The sequence below is a fragment of the Temnothorax americanus genome, unplaced genomic scaffold (assembly GCF_048541705.1).
Source record: "Temnothorax americanus isolate GAGA-0224 unplaced genomic scaffold, ASM4854170v1 Scaffold21, whole genome shotgun sequence".
NCBI lineage: Eukaryota > Metazoa > Arthropoda > Insecta > Hymenoptera > Formicidae > Temnothorax > Temnothorax americanus.
In genome coordinates, this window is record NW_027509349.1 from 3,848,569 (window position 1) to 3,862,428 (window position 13,860).

The following is a 13,860-nucleotide window of genomic DNA, read 5'->3' on the forward strand; positions in this document are numbered from 1 at the left end:
GCGGACAAGGAAAAAAAAGAGTGAGAGAGAGAAGGAGAGAGAGAGAGAGAGAGAGAGAGAGAGAGAGAGAGAGAGAGAGAGAGAGAGAGAGACAGATGGGGAACATCTTCCAAATTGCATAGAGTTGCAAGCACTGCCATTGGCTACGGTTGTAACGGTTGGCTACATTGACACTTATGATGGGTTTTCATGGGCAGTGAAATGCCACGAAAGCAGGGTATGTATGTACTATGTATATGTATGTATGTATACCTATCTTGAAATCGTTTGTTATGAAACGAATTCGTTTATGAGTTTACGCGAGCGTTACTTCTGTAGTAACTTACCCCTGGTAACCATATCCGATAGAAAACGATTAAAAACGGCTATACCTGTATCGTTTTTAATCGTATCTTATCGGTTCTATCGTTGCATATTTAGAAGACAGATAAATTTAATCGAATCGAATCGGTTTCTATCGTTTTAGGTCCGAATAAAAAAATAACTATACAAATTTTATAGTTATGAATCGTTTTCTATATGTACAATTATTGCCCATCTGAATCAATCGTATATACACGATATAATATGTATCGTTATTTATGGTAATAATTTTACCGTATGGATTAATACGGATATATAAGAATAAAATGATAGACATCTTATCGATATTTATATGACTTAATCGAACCGATACATCTATCGTTTCTTATCAGGATTTTCTGACATACAACTTATCATCTTTTTTATGGCAGCAAATCGGTTCGTTTTCTATCGTATATTAATGATATAAATTGAATCGTTTGAAAACCTTCTACTTTGCATATGTTTGTATAAAGTTAAAACGATAGACATCTCGTCGATATTTATACGACTTAACCGAACCGACACATCTATCATTTCTTATCAGGATTTTCCGACATACAACTTATCATCTTCGAAAACAAAGTTCGTCGAAGTATTTTTGTGTGTGTGTGTGTGTGCGTGCGTGCGTGCGTGCGTGCGTGCGTGCGTGCGTGCGTGCGTGCGTGCGTGCGTGCGTGCGTGCGTGCGTGCGTGCGTGCGTGCGTGCGTGCGTGCGTGCGTGCGTGCGTGCAAAAATATTTTATTTGTATTTTAGTGCAATTTCAAATAAGACGTTTCTAATGTAAATGTTGTTTTTATTTCTCTAATAACCGTGAAAATTTTGGCCCTTGGTTTCCTGGTGCTGTTGTCGCAAAGGTGGATGCTTAATTATTTAAAAAAAAAATGCAGTTCTTTCTTTATCATATAGAAAGATCTCTGATACGGTTTATTTTTCTTTTACACGGTTATAATCCGGTGGCATGCAGAGTAGCAAACATCTAAAGATGTTCTGACTGATATATAGCTGAGAAATTTCAAATTTTTCCGATTTTTTTCTGACAGGGCATCGTAAATAAACGGTTCACTATTAACCATATTAAAAAGACAATTAGCTACTTTAATACCATTAAAAATTATAGAAACCGATGCACCACTAATAAGAAATTTAGGATGCAAGCCCATGTGTATTGTATCGAGAATTTTTTATAGAGTATCATGAATAAACGAAACTTCAATTATGTTAAAAACTGATTGAGACCGATATAAAGGTAATAAGAAATTTCCGATAGAATCCCAAGTATTTTGCAACGTGAGTTTCTGATAAAATACCGTAAATAAATGATTCACTAATTATATTAAAAACAATAGAAACTGATATATAGCTGATAAGATATTTACGATAGGATTCCAAGTATTTTGTAACGTGAGTTTCTGATAGAGTACCGTAAATAAACGATTCACTAACCATATTAAAAACGATAGAAACTGATGTGCAGCTGAGAAGACATTTACGATAAGATTCCAAGTATTTTGTAACGTGAGTTTCTGATAGAATACCGTAAATAAACGATTCACTAACCATATTAAAAACGATGTATAGCTGATAAGACATTTACGATAGGATCCCAAGTATTTTGTAACGTGAGTTTCTGATAGAGTACCGTAAATAAACGATTCACTAACCGTATTAAAAACGATAAGAAATTTTTTTATCGTTTTCTATCGGAAGATGGTTACCAGGGACAATAATTCCTTCGCGTAAACGGGATTTTGTAGTAACTTACGATAATTTACTCCGCGTAATCGAGACCTCTATGAAGTTGGCCGGACAATTTCAACGTATCGAACTTTCATTAATTGGAATCGATTGGTGGTCGTTTGGTGGTCTTTGGTAGTCTAGTCCGATGTTTGGTGGTTAGTCGTTTTCCTGTAAAATAAAAATGAAATTTTCGGTGTGAAGTTAGCCGGACAATTTTTATTTTTTAACCAATTTAACTTTTTTATAGCTCATTTGACGCGGAATCGTTTGGTGGTCACGAATATCATCATAAAAACATTTGGTGGTCAACCGTTTTCCCAGAAAATAAAAAAAATCGTATGCGCATAATGCTGGACATATCACCACTGTGCCATTAGCCGGAAAAATTGTATTTATCACCCAAATTGACTTTGATAGAGCTTATTCGACGCGGAATCGTTTGGTGGTCACGAATATTATCATTAAAACGTTTGGTAGTTAATTGTTTTCCTAAGAAATAGATAAAACCGTACTCTCACGCCATTGGTCGCATGACTCCGTGACGTTAACTCGGTAATATTGATAAATAATCTTTAGCCATCAAATGCGATTTTTGGCGATCGTTTGGTATGGTTTGGTACATATACCAAAGTTGCTATCCGTGGCTGCTATTGGTTCTGGTGCAGCTTGGTACCCTTTGGTTGCTTATACCAGAGTCACGCCAAAAATTGCCTCAAATTACCGAGCTAACGTCACGGAGTCGTACGACCAATGGCGTGAGAGTACGGTTTTTTCTATTTCTTAGGAAAACGATTGACCACCAAACGTTTTAATGACAATATTCGTGACCACCAAACGATTCCACGTTGATTGAGCCCTATCAAAGTCAATTTGGGTGATAAATACAATTTTTCCGACTAATGGCACAGAGGTGATATTTCCTGCATTACGCGCATACGGTTTTTTCTATTTTCTGGGAAAACGGTTGACCACCAAATGTTTTTATGATGATATTCGTGACCACCAAACGATTTCGCGTCGAATGAGCTATAAAAAAGTTAAATTGGTTGAAAAATAAAAATTGCCCAGCTAACTTCACACCGAAAATTTCATTTTTATTTTACAGGAAAACGACTAATTACCAAACGATCGGACTAGACTACCAAAGACCACCAAACGATCACCAATCGATTCCAATTAATGAAAGTTCGATACGTTGAAGTTGTCCGGCCAACTTCATAGAAGTGTAAACGAGTGATATATCGTAAGTTACTACAGAAGTAACGCTCGCCATTATAAAACGAATACGTTTATAAACGAAAAGGTGCGTTAACTGGATTCCTAATGGCGCTCAACTAGGAAATCCCTACCTTTTTGTTTATAAACGAATTCGTTTCATAACGAACGATTTCAAGAATAGGTATGTATGTATGTACATACAATGGGGAGCATTAATGAGTTCCGTTCTCGGTGTAGATGAGCGCATTATTTCTAGGCTCGCAACTGGCTAGCTATAAGGTAGCCGACCCATTATTGCTCCCCATTGTATGTATGTACATACATACCCTGGTTTGCGCCAAAATTTTTCTTATTTTATACCCTTTCAAATGATACAATAGGTGGGGGGGGGTCCATTTAAGAAAACATCGATCACATTGATCTAAAAAGGTCATTCAAGGTCAAGTTCATATTTTTATCATGTGTCCCCCTCCAAACCATGCAACTTTCGTCTGAAACGTTTTTCAATAAAATCATCGGTTGACGAGATAATCGACTGTATCATAACACCCTGTATATAGGTATACACACGCACGCACGCACGCACGCACAGAAATTAATATTAGTCTACCATGTGGTCCACTTGACGCTACAAATGCTTTGAAGCGTTCTTCTTCTCCTTCTTTCTTTATTGAAAGAAAGGAGAAGAGGAATGCTTCGAAGCATTTGTAGCGTCAAGTGGACCGCAGCTAAAGGGCCTGTTCGTTTTAACTGATCTTGCACAGTTCATCTTTTCTCTTTTTCTCTCCAATGTGAGAGGAAAAAGAGAAAAGATGAACTGTTACGTCATTGTCATTTTGATATCATATTGATCTTTCGTAACGGCTCTGAGCTGCAATTCTGCAACTCGTTATACAGTATTATCGTTGTATTGTCGTTGCGTAGCTTTTTTATCATATAGTATACCTGCACAACTGAGCGCATGCATAACGAGTTACAGAATCGCACCACTGGCCCCATGGTGGAATTTTATTTCCTCCCACCATGACTGGCCCTGAGTCCCTGCTCCGCTTCTCCCACCTACTTTTTTTTTAGAGGGAAGCCTGCCTGGCTTGCCAGTTTTACAGTTACGAGCAGATATTTTGGCTTAGATGCCGTACCGCCGTATACCTACGCACCCGGAGCGCTAAAACTGATGCATTTCGATTTTTTTTCATATTATATAAAATAATTTAATTATTTTAAAAACTGTATAATTACAATCCTAATGTTTTATTCTTAATTACAGATGCGGCCATATTTGTGCCACTTCTGCGTGCGCGGATTCCGGCAGCCACTTCTGGTAGGCTGACAACAGAACTAAAATTAAAACATTCCAGCGTTAATCGCGAAACAACATGCAATATTAGCTATATAAATATATATTATATATATATATATATATATATATATATATATATATAATATTATAAATATATAAAATATCTACAGACTTTTATATATATATACTAGACCACTAACATTAATGGACGCACAGCCGAAAAGCTGATGCGAGTGCGAGGCGCGAGGTGCAAGGTGCAAGTGGTAGTGAAGGGTGCGGCCATATTGAATTGAGTCACTATCGGGTGTTCAATTGCTCATGATGTGCGTTTATCTGAGTTTCGTTATTACAGTACATAACGAAGCAGGCGAATGTTTTTGTGTTAAATATTAGTACATGTTATCAATAAATTCATGCCTTCGACATGTAGCGTACTTGGATGCTCAAATCGAACCACTACTACTGTAGTATTAAACCCTTTCTTTTGGACATTCTGTGTATGCTAGACTATTGTATAGAAATCTTGTATAGAACCACTTGTATAAAATCTGTAGTATAGCATATCTTGACTAAAATCAATATGGCGACAAGCATCATGGCCGAGATGTCTATTAGCGGTCTAGTATTGCATAGAAGTCTATGATAATATATCTAAATATTATTTTATAAGTTTAAATCTCACATTTTTTATCTGAACCCCAGATTTCTACCAGTTTGTCTTTGGACACGACTCCCTGCGACTGCAGCGTTTGTACTATTGCTTGAGTGCGTGGTATCAACCTGAAAAAATCGTATTGAATTGACGTAATCTATTCGATGAATCAACGTGAAATCGAAAGGAGATAGAATAACGATTTACCTGGCCCATGACTTGGTGATGCTCCCAGGTGTCGTCAGTAGCGACGGGACAAATCGTTTCAGCTTAGGGCACACTTGACCCTCCAAGAAGAAATACGCGAACCACTTGACACCGTCCACCGTCAACGGATGCTCTATATCCATCGATGGTAGTGCCCATCCGGCCTTTCCGAATGTACCAGACACACGGCAGATGATCTTCCCAGTTCCTTGATTATATCTATAAATGAGAATAATATTCGATCATAATGAAGATATTAATATCTTTATATAAATAAGTAGGAAAAACATTATAAAGCAAGAATTGTAATAAAAATGCCTTGGTGGTGGATCAACCAATGGTTCACTAAGATGGCATAGCATGGGAGCGAATTTCGGCAACCATTCGGGTTCTATCGCCGTGACACCTCGCATGTACATCTTTCCATTCGTTTCGTACACCTCTTGATAAACTACCCACTCCGGACTAATTTTCCGTAGAACGCACGAAGAATGCATGAATACAGGTTCCTCCATTTCTGGTGTTCTGAAAGATGGTTCGGAATGGAGAGGTCGCATTCAATAGGTCTTAATTATCGATGATAATTAATAACACACCTGTAAGCGTGTTTCCACTTGGCCTTATCCTGATCCTCTTTTACCTCGTCGGGCGAAACCTTTCTCGCGACTTGATTCACCATACCTGCAAGGACTATCTGGCGCAGCAATTTCGCTTCCATGTCGGTTGGTAACGGCATTCTGTAACAATTCTTGTTGTAGACAACCGTCTCAAACATATTGCAACGTGCATATAGTCAAATTCCAGTATTCTGATCTAATCGAGATCGAGCATTCCCTTTATTCCGAAAAATTACTGAACTCTATACAGTTCAGGGATTTATCTTTTAGAATGGTCCGAATAAAAGCATTTGTAATAAATAAAAGATACGTACTTGGGATCAATGATTAAATTTAGATTTGGCACATTTAAATTAATCTCATTGGTGAGCTGTTGCCTAAGTTTCCTGATCTCGACCACAGCTTTATGTCTCAAACCATTTTCCTCGCAAAAAGGCAACAGTTTTCCCTTCGATCCTGCGTACTCGGCAGTTCCGATAGCTCTTATCAGAACCATTGGATCACCTGTTCACAAACAGAAACGTATCGTTTATTGTTCATATTCGTATTATATGAGTGGAAGTTATATGAACGGAAAATGAATTCGAGATTACGTACCGAGGAGCAAATTATTGCCAATTCCGGCCCAGTAACAGCGCGTTTGCAACCATTTGCTTTTAGTTGGACCCTCCATGTCGCGAGTTTCTATAAGCACTTCTGGTACGCTAAGAGCCGCTACCATGCATCTCGTATATGTCGACAAGTTGGTGTGCTGATGTGACAGTGCCAGCATCTTGCCGTAATACGGAGAAACCGGAAACGCAGCGATACTGCGTCCAAGCGGCGTCACTTTCGCGCAGTATATCTCTAAATATGATGAAACATTAATTCTGTGCTTTAGACAATATAATAATATTTTAAATATAAAAGAATAATTTTACATTTCATATGATAAGCTCCGAGTGCTTCAACTCTACGCATTGCAATTTTGCAATGCCGTCTAAATGACAATATAAATGTTTTCGTTCAATTACCTTCCTGTTTCTCTGAAGGCGGCTCTAATGCTCCAAGTATCGTAAGCCGTTTCTCCGCAGACTTCAACTGCACGACATCTGGTGGCGTAGGAAATGGAAAGTTCACAACTTTGTCTATATTCATCGCCTTCATCTGCAGTAATAAGTCGTCCACTGGTTTTCTCTGAATCTCCGACTGGCTGTATTCCTCGAAATCGTTGTCGTATACAGCCGATGAGTATAATCTATACGAAAAGAAATGTATGTATAAAGACTGCAAAGCAAAAGATTATTACTACGTTTACGCGAGCGTTACTTCTGTAGTAACTTACGATAATTCCTTCGCGTAAACGGGATTTTCCTTCGCGTAAACGGGATTTTGTAGTAACTTACAATAATTTATTCCGCGTAAACGAGTAATATATCGTAAGTTACTACAGAAGTAACGCTCGCGTAAACGTAGTATATGTGCATAATTAATATGACTATTATACTACGTTTACGCGAGCGTTACTTCTGTAGTAACTTATGATAATTCACCCGTTTACGCGGAATAAATTATCGTAAGTTACTACAAAATCCCGTTTACGCGAAGGAAAATCCCGTTTACGCGAAGGAATTATCGTAAGTTACTACAGAAGTAACGCTCGCGTAAAAAAACGTAGTATATACTTTAAATATAAAGTTTCTATAAGAAAAATGAACTTTTACTACGTTTACGCGAGCGTTACTTCTGTATTAACTTACGATAATTTACCCGTTTACGCGGAGTAAATTATCGTAAGTTTACTCCGTTTACGCGGAGTAAATTATCGTAAGTTACTACAAAATTCCGTTTACGCGAAGAAAAATCCCGTTTACGCGAACGAATTATCGTAAGTTACTACAGAAGTAACGCTCGCGTAAACGTAGTATTTGATGATCAAAGCCGATATACATATACTACGTTTACGCGAGCGTTACTTCTGTAGTAACTTACGATATATTACTCGTTTACGCGGAGTAAATTATCGTAAGTTACTACAAAATCCCGTTTACGCGAAGGAAAATTTCGTTTACGCGAAGGAATTATCGTAAGTTACTACAGAGTAACGCTCGCGTAAACGTAGTAATAGTCGGTTCTTATATAAGACCGTTACCACATTTACGCGAGCGTTACTCCTGTAGTAATTTACAATAATTCACTCGTTTACGCGGAGTATATTATCGTAAGTTACTACAAAATCCCGTTTACGCGAAGAAATTATCGTAAGTAACTACAGAAGTAACGCTCGCGTAAACGTAGTACATCTTAAGTACAATCTTAAGGGATCCTGCAGCCGTATGATTTACCGACATTATCGTTTTTAGATGAATCTTTTAATTGGCTTTATAAAATTGCAAAAATCTTTTACAGAATTAAAGTACGCATAAAAATCTAGGTACATAAACGCGATTTTATATCAAAAACACCAAAAAATTCCTCCCTTGGGAAAACATGTAGGAATAATATGGTGTAAGTAAAAGTAAGATTCAATGCGTACAAAAAAAAATCCATCAAAAGTTTATTTTAGTAATGCAAATACGGATGCAGAATGACAAGAAGAGCAGCAACAGTAGTTGCCGGATCTTGCGAGAGATGGCGAGCAATCGAACAAGGACAGATGTTATTTCGTTATGCCCGTTCTAGACTGGAGGATGATTCTACTCTCGGCTCATCCTCCTTTCTATAGTGCACGTGACATAAACTATACATAAAATATAGATTTTTACCCGTCTACACTAAAGCCACAAGTAGGATCATCCCCCAGTCCCCCAGTCTAGAACGGGCATTAGACAAAGACAGATAGGAAAAACAAAATTAGAAAAATTGACATTATCGACATCGAGGAAGTTCGCCTGTCACTGCAGGATCCTCTTAAGGGGATCCTTACTCGCTTGCGTACTTTAATTCTAGACAAGAATTTTGCATTTCTATAAAGCCAATTAAAAGATTAGTGCTAAGAAAAAAAAGCCGGTATTACAGACGGCTTTAGGATCCCCTTAAGACGGTCTTGAAATAAGAACCGACTATGAATACCGGCCTAAATCTACAATTTGTAAGGTCCACCTTATTAAAGATTTTCATGCATGTAAATTACGGGATGTTTCGAGATACCTGTAGCAATGACCAGGTCGAGTTCTACCAGCTCTGCCGGCACGTTGGGTGGCCGCTGCTTTGCTCGCATAGCTAATATGATACGTGCTTACACCTGTCACCTTGTCATACAGCCTAGTTTTACAACGCCCGCTATCTACAACGTATCTGATGTTAGGAATCGTCAGCGAGGTTTCTGCAACATTAGTAGATACCACGCACAAGCGACATCCTTCTGGTGGTGACTCAAACACCTAAAATCATATTAAATTTAAAATTAATTATTTCATCACAAAATAGGTCTGTTGTTTTATTTACTACAGAAAGTGTTAACATCAAAAGGATCACAATTGATTTATCATTATGCACTACATATTTACTCTAGCCTGTTTGTGCCCAGGTAAAAGGGAGTAAAGGGGTAAGACCCATAACGGTTGCACGTTTGTCAGTCCCTTGAAATCAGTAACATCTTCATCTTCATCTTCATCTTCGTCAAAGTTCTCTTCATCGTCCTGCGCATTGATTAAATCCTCGTGTGTGTCATCAATAGGATTTATCAAATAGCTAAACATAAATATTTGTTATGATAAATTATAGAAAAATATGAAAAATTAAAATATGGCGATACGAATATACGTACTCATCGAGATTAATAGTCGGGAGTATAATCTGTTTCTTCTGTCTCTGTTTATTACGGCACAACGCTTCCTTGGCATCGAAATCATCTTCGGAATCTTCTTGTTCGCTATGTTCTTTATCCAGTGCTTCTGTCGTTTCATTTTTCTCAGAGTCTTGCACCACTTTAATTTGGGGCTTTTTATTTTTCCTCAATGGAAACGATTTGCGTAATTTACGCACAACAGTATGCACCTCTTTCTGACCTGCAATAAACAAATTCGTTAAAAATACAAAAGATTGTACTGTAATAATAGTATATAAAAATAGAGACGTTTTCGATAATCTACCTGTTAAAAATATTAGTATGCCACCTTCTGGAAGGCGAGTATGTATCTTTATCGCTTTTCGGAATGCTTCATTGACGTAATCCTTGCTTGTTCTTCTATTAAAATGTATCTTTACAAGAAACTGTCGCGCTTTGACCTCAATTACCGGTGGTTTTACCTTAAACAGCCTCGTATTCTCTACGAATTCTTTCACGGACAGCGTAGCTGACATAATGATCAGTTTCAAAGGGTTGCCGCGTTTGTTACGAAACGGAACAATCCTTGACAATAAACCGATCAAAATATCGGTATAGACGCTACGTTCGTGCGCTTCATCGAGTATAATGACAGAGTATTTGGTTAATAGAAAATCCTATTAAAAAAAAAAAAAAAAAAAAAAAAAAAAAAAAAAAAAAATTGAGAGATCATATTAGATATATAATAATTATATATCAGATATGTACAGAATTGTTTGTACTGCGACAATTTAAGATATATCACTCACACTTTGAATTTCTCTCAGTAAAACACCATCAGTCATGAACTTGATCTTCGTTTCTTCCGTAACATTTCCTTCAAAACGAATCAGATACGAAACCTCCCTTTCGGAAAGATTTAGTTCTTCAGCTACACGCTTGCTCATTGACATCGCTGCCACTCTTCTTGGTTCGGTTATTCCAATCAATTTATTTTGCGCATATCCAGCCTCATATAAAAATTGAGGCACTTGCGTTGTCTTCCCTATAATGAGATTGAACTATTAAACAATAATTAAGATAATGCACATGAAAAATTGTGCTTGGCCTAATATTTTTATTATTATTACTTAAAAAATTAACAAAGACTTTGTTAAAGTGTCTGTTAATTGTGTAATTTTACTCACCACTTCCCGTCTCTCCAGTTATTATGACTACTGGATTCTCATTTATTGTTTCAACTATAATTTGTTCTTCCGCAACAACGGGTAGTTTCAATCTGGCTGCTTGTATTCCAGGCTTTCTATTTACAGGTATAAAGACAGCTGGCGTGTGGACTTTGGGAACATTTTGTTGTACTTTTTCCACTGATTTTTTAGATTCCTGAGATTTAGCTGAAAGTGTTTCCTTTTCCGCATCTCTCGTGAAATTCTTCTCATCTTTCTTTTCATTTATTTCAGCTTTTTCACTTGTCACATTAGAACCAGTAGTATTATCAAGAACATGTGTTTCATTTTCTTCTTCGTTATCACTATCTTCTTCCTTGCTACTATCACTGGACTTAAAATAAACATTATTCGATTACTTGTACTATAAACTTTATAAATTTCCATCGTCGCTATTTCAAACTTACCTCAAACCCAACTATATTTGGATCAAGTTTAGCTTCGTCTTGTTTTCCACCGTCCAGAATAGCTAATCTTTTTTTCTTGCTCATTTTAATAGAATTTACAGACTTTATCAAATCGCTTTCCTCCTCATCCGCTTTACGCTTTAATTTTTCAACAGGCATCTCAAGTTCTCGAAAATGATGCTTTAAGCCCTTGTTTTGCAAGGATGTTAGGCTTACATACTGTTGCAGTTCGGTAGGAGATGCTTGCACTTTTGCCAAATCTTCTAACAACGTTGCTCTCTACAAAATATTATTATCAAAGACATCAGGTAAACGTTTTATGTTGTTTATATAGAATAAAATTATGGTACCCGTAACTTTTTCTTCTTTCGTTCTACTACTTTTTCTAGTTGTTTCCTGCGCTTCTTCGATAACAATCGAGTAGTTGTTACCTTCTTATCTATGTTTTTTGTCTTTCTCTTTTGAGTGGGCAGAACAAACGCATTGCAACTGTCGTAATTCTCAGCGCGATGCTCAATGTCCACTACAATCTGGAAGTAATATATTTAAAGCAACAACAAATGACTTTAAACAACTTAATAAACATTTTACGTAATAAAAATACTATAGACAGTATATATAAGTTACAAGTGTTACACAAACAATAATTTATCTTTTTCATGAGGAAACAAAACGGATGTAAGTAATTACAAGTAAATTTACCTCTTTAGTGGTAGAATTATCGACTTCCACGTTTGCAACAGCTCTTGACTTCGAATTATAACGTTTTTTCCCCATTGTTAAGAATTGAAAAAGTAGCCCAGTTCAATCTCGGATTTTGGGAATGTAGTCATTCGGCTCTCTTTCGTCCCGAAAACCAAAGTTTTCAAAACATAAAATAAGACTTTTAGGTTAGAGTCTTGAAAATAAAAATAGAAAATAAAAACGTGGTTTTCTTTTGTTAGAGGTTAGGTTAGGTTAGGTTATGAGTAAAGGATATAGGTTTTCATGGGCAGTGAATGCAGCAGCAGCGAGCAGTAGTTTAGTAATTTCCTGAAATAATTTTAACCCAGGCTGGTTTCATATAGGGCGTAAGATGCGTATGCGTAACTTGCGTCAGCTAGAGTCCCTTAAGAGTCTGGACAGACTGGTCCTTATTTTCATTGGACGTGCAACACCATGGCGGAACCAATCACGAGCGGTAAAATAACGAGCCTTAGGAGCCTCTCTCAGGGTGCGTATTATGGAACTTTTTGAAATGGATTCCGATCGGAATTGTTATTTCCTACATTTCTATTGTATTTTTAGGGAAAACAGTATAATTTCGACAGGAATCCATTCCGCAAAGTTACGTGCATAATACGTGCCAGTACACATTAACGATATTGTTACGTGCTTTGCTGTAGCACTGTAGTGTTACATACCTGCGCAAAGCACGAAATGATGTCGTTAACATTTACAGAATATATAGGCTGGTATTCACAGTCTTCAAGACCGTCTTAAGTAATGTCTTAAAACGCTAAAACGGCTCTGTGATTGGTTCATGACATCTTAAGATTAAACTTAAGACGGTCTTAAATAACTATGAATACCGGCCATAGGTGTCTTAGAATTTGAAATAAAGAATTACAAAATTAATAAAAAATGAAAATGACAATGTCATGCATTTATCTATATATACATCTCGTAATTTTCTCTATCAATAAATTGTATACTATTATAATTTATTTTATTGAAATATTCTTTTCAGGTATTTTAAAGTTTTGGTTATCTTATCTCTATCAAGTCAAAATAAAAATATAGACAAACTCACACTTTCTCACAGCCTCTGTAGAATTCTCTCACGATATCACAACAATACAACGATTACGTGTAGTCATCGACGCCATAGTGTTTTTCTTCCATCTAGGGCGTCTAGAATAGAGTCCCTATATACGTGACATTCACGCCATGTTGTTGCACTCCCAAAGTCTGTCCAGACTCTTATAAATTATAAAGGGACTCTACTCTAGTATAGAACAGTATAGAAAGTGTACCCAAAAGGAATCGAAGGGAACAGATTCTCAGGGTGCCATTACATGGAGCGCGGAAACGCGGAAACGCGGAAGCGCGGAAGACAAAATTTACTAGATTTCCGTCGATCCGTTCCGTCTGTTTTGAATGCCTTAATATTACATGGAGCATATTTTGAGCGGAAAAGCGGAACGGAGAATTATAAAATATTAATTTTTAACGGTATTTATTGATTAAAATGCTTGTATTCAATAGATAAGCTGAAAAGATAAGCATATTAATAAAAATTGCAATGAATTAAGTGAACACAATTTTAAGAAATGAATACAAATGTCTATTTGTCACTATACTGTTCCGCTTTTCCGCGCAAATTGTGCTCCATGTAATATAAGGAGAAACAAACTCGCGGA

At 36.9% G+C, this 13,860-nt stretch overlaps 1 protein-coding gene and 1 long non-coding RNA gene across 5 annotated transcripts; one reads left to right on the top strand and one right to left on the bottom strand.

Moving 5' to 3' along the window:
• The first annotated feature begins 16 nt into the window (after positions 1-16).
• Positions 17-5,445, top strand: LOC143897844 (uncharacterized). 3 transcript variants are annotated; one of them, XR_013257010.1, is made up of 4 exons: positions 17-217; positions 3,189-3,326; positions 4,569-4,622; positions 5,304-5,445. It is a non-coding gene; the product is annotated as an uncharacterized LOC143897844 (long non-coding RNA). The 3 variants fall into 3 exon arrangements; XR_013257011.1 differs by lacking the exon at positions 17-217 and adding an exon at positions 227-1,200; XR_013257009.1 differs by lacking the exon at positions 17-217 and adding an exon at positions 2,260-2,993.
• Kz (putative ATP-dependent RNA helicase kurz) lies at positions 3,153-12,380 on the bottom strand. Of its 2 annotated transcripts, XM_077406771.1 has the most exons (18): positions 12,161-12,380; positions 11,809-11,988; positions 11,459-11,737; positions 11,013-11,385; positions 10,635-10,870; positions 10,151-10,502; positions 9,826-10,066; positions 9,566-9,749; positions 9,207-9,439; positions 7,091-7,314; positions 6,675-6,923; positions 6,392-6,581; positions 6,057-6,197; positions 5,779-5,985; positions 5,461-5,679; positions 5,284-5,381; positions 4,541-4,639; positions 3,153-4,466 (listed from the first exon to the last, which is right to left on the bottom strand). In XM_077406771.1, exons 1-17 carry the CDS (start codon positions 12,233-12,235, stop codon positions 4,563-4,565), a joined length of 3,558 nt encoding a protein of 1,185 aa, XP_077262897.1. In that variant the 5' UTR covers positions 12,236-12,380; the 3' UTR covers positions 3,153-4,466; positions 4,541-4,562. The 2 variants fall into 2 exon arrangements, with proteins under 2 accessions (XP_077262897.1, XP_077262896.1); XM_077406770.1 differs by having other exon boundaries at positions 3,153-4,639.
• Positions 12,381-13,860: the final 1,480 nt, after the last annotated feature.

What these genes read in the sequence shown, in the direction of transcription:
- Kz (XM_077406771.1), bottom strand. Translation starts at nt 12,235, where the DNA reads ATGGGGAAAAAACGTTATAATTCGAAGTCAAGAGCTGTTGCAAACGTG. An exon ending in CAAATATAGTTGGGTTTGAG is followed by an intron (nt 11,386 to 11,458) that starts GTAAGTTTGAAA and finishes GTTTATTTTAAG; the next exon opens with TCCAGTGATAGTAGCAAGGA. An exon ending in AAGTGGAAACACGCTTACAG is followed by an intron (nt 5,986 to 6,056) that starts GTGTGTTATTAA and finishes ACCATCTTTCAG; the next exon opens with AACACCAGAAATGGAGGAAC.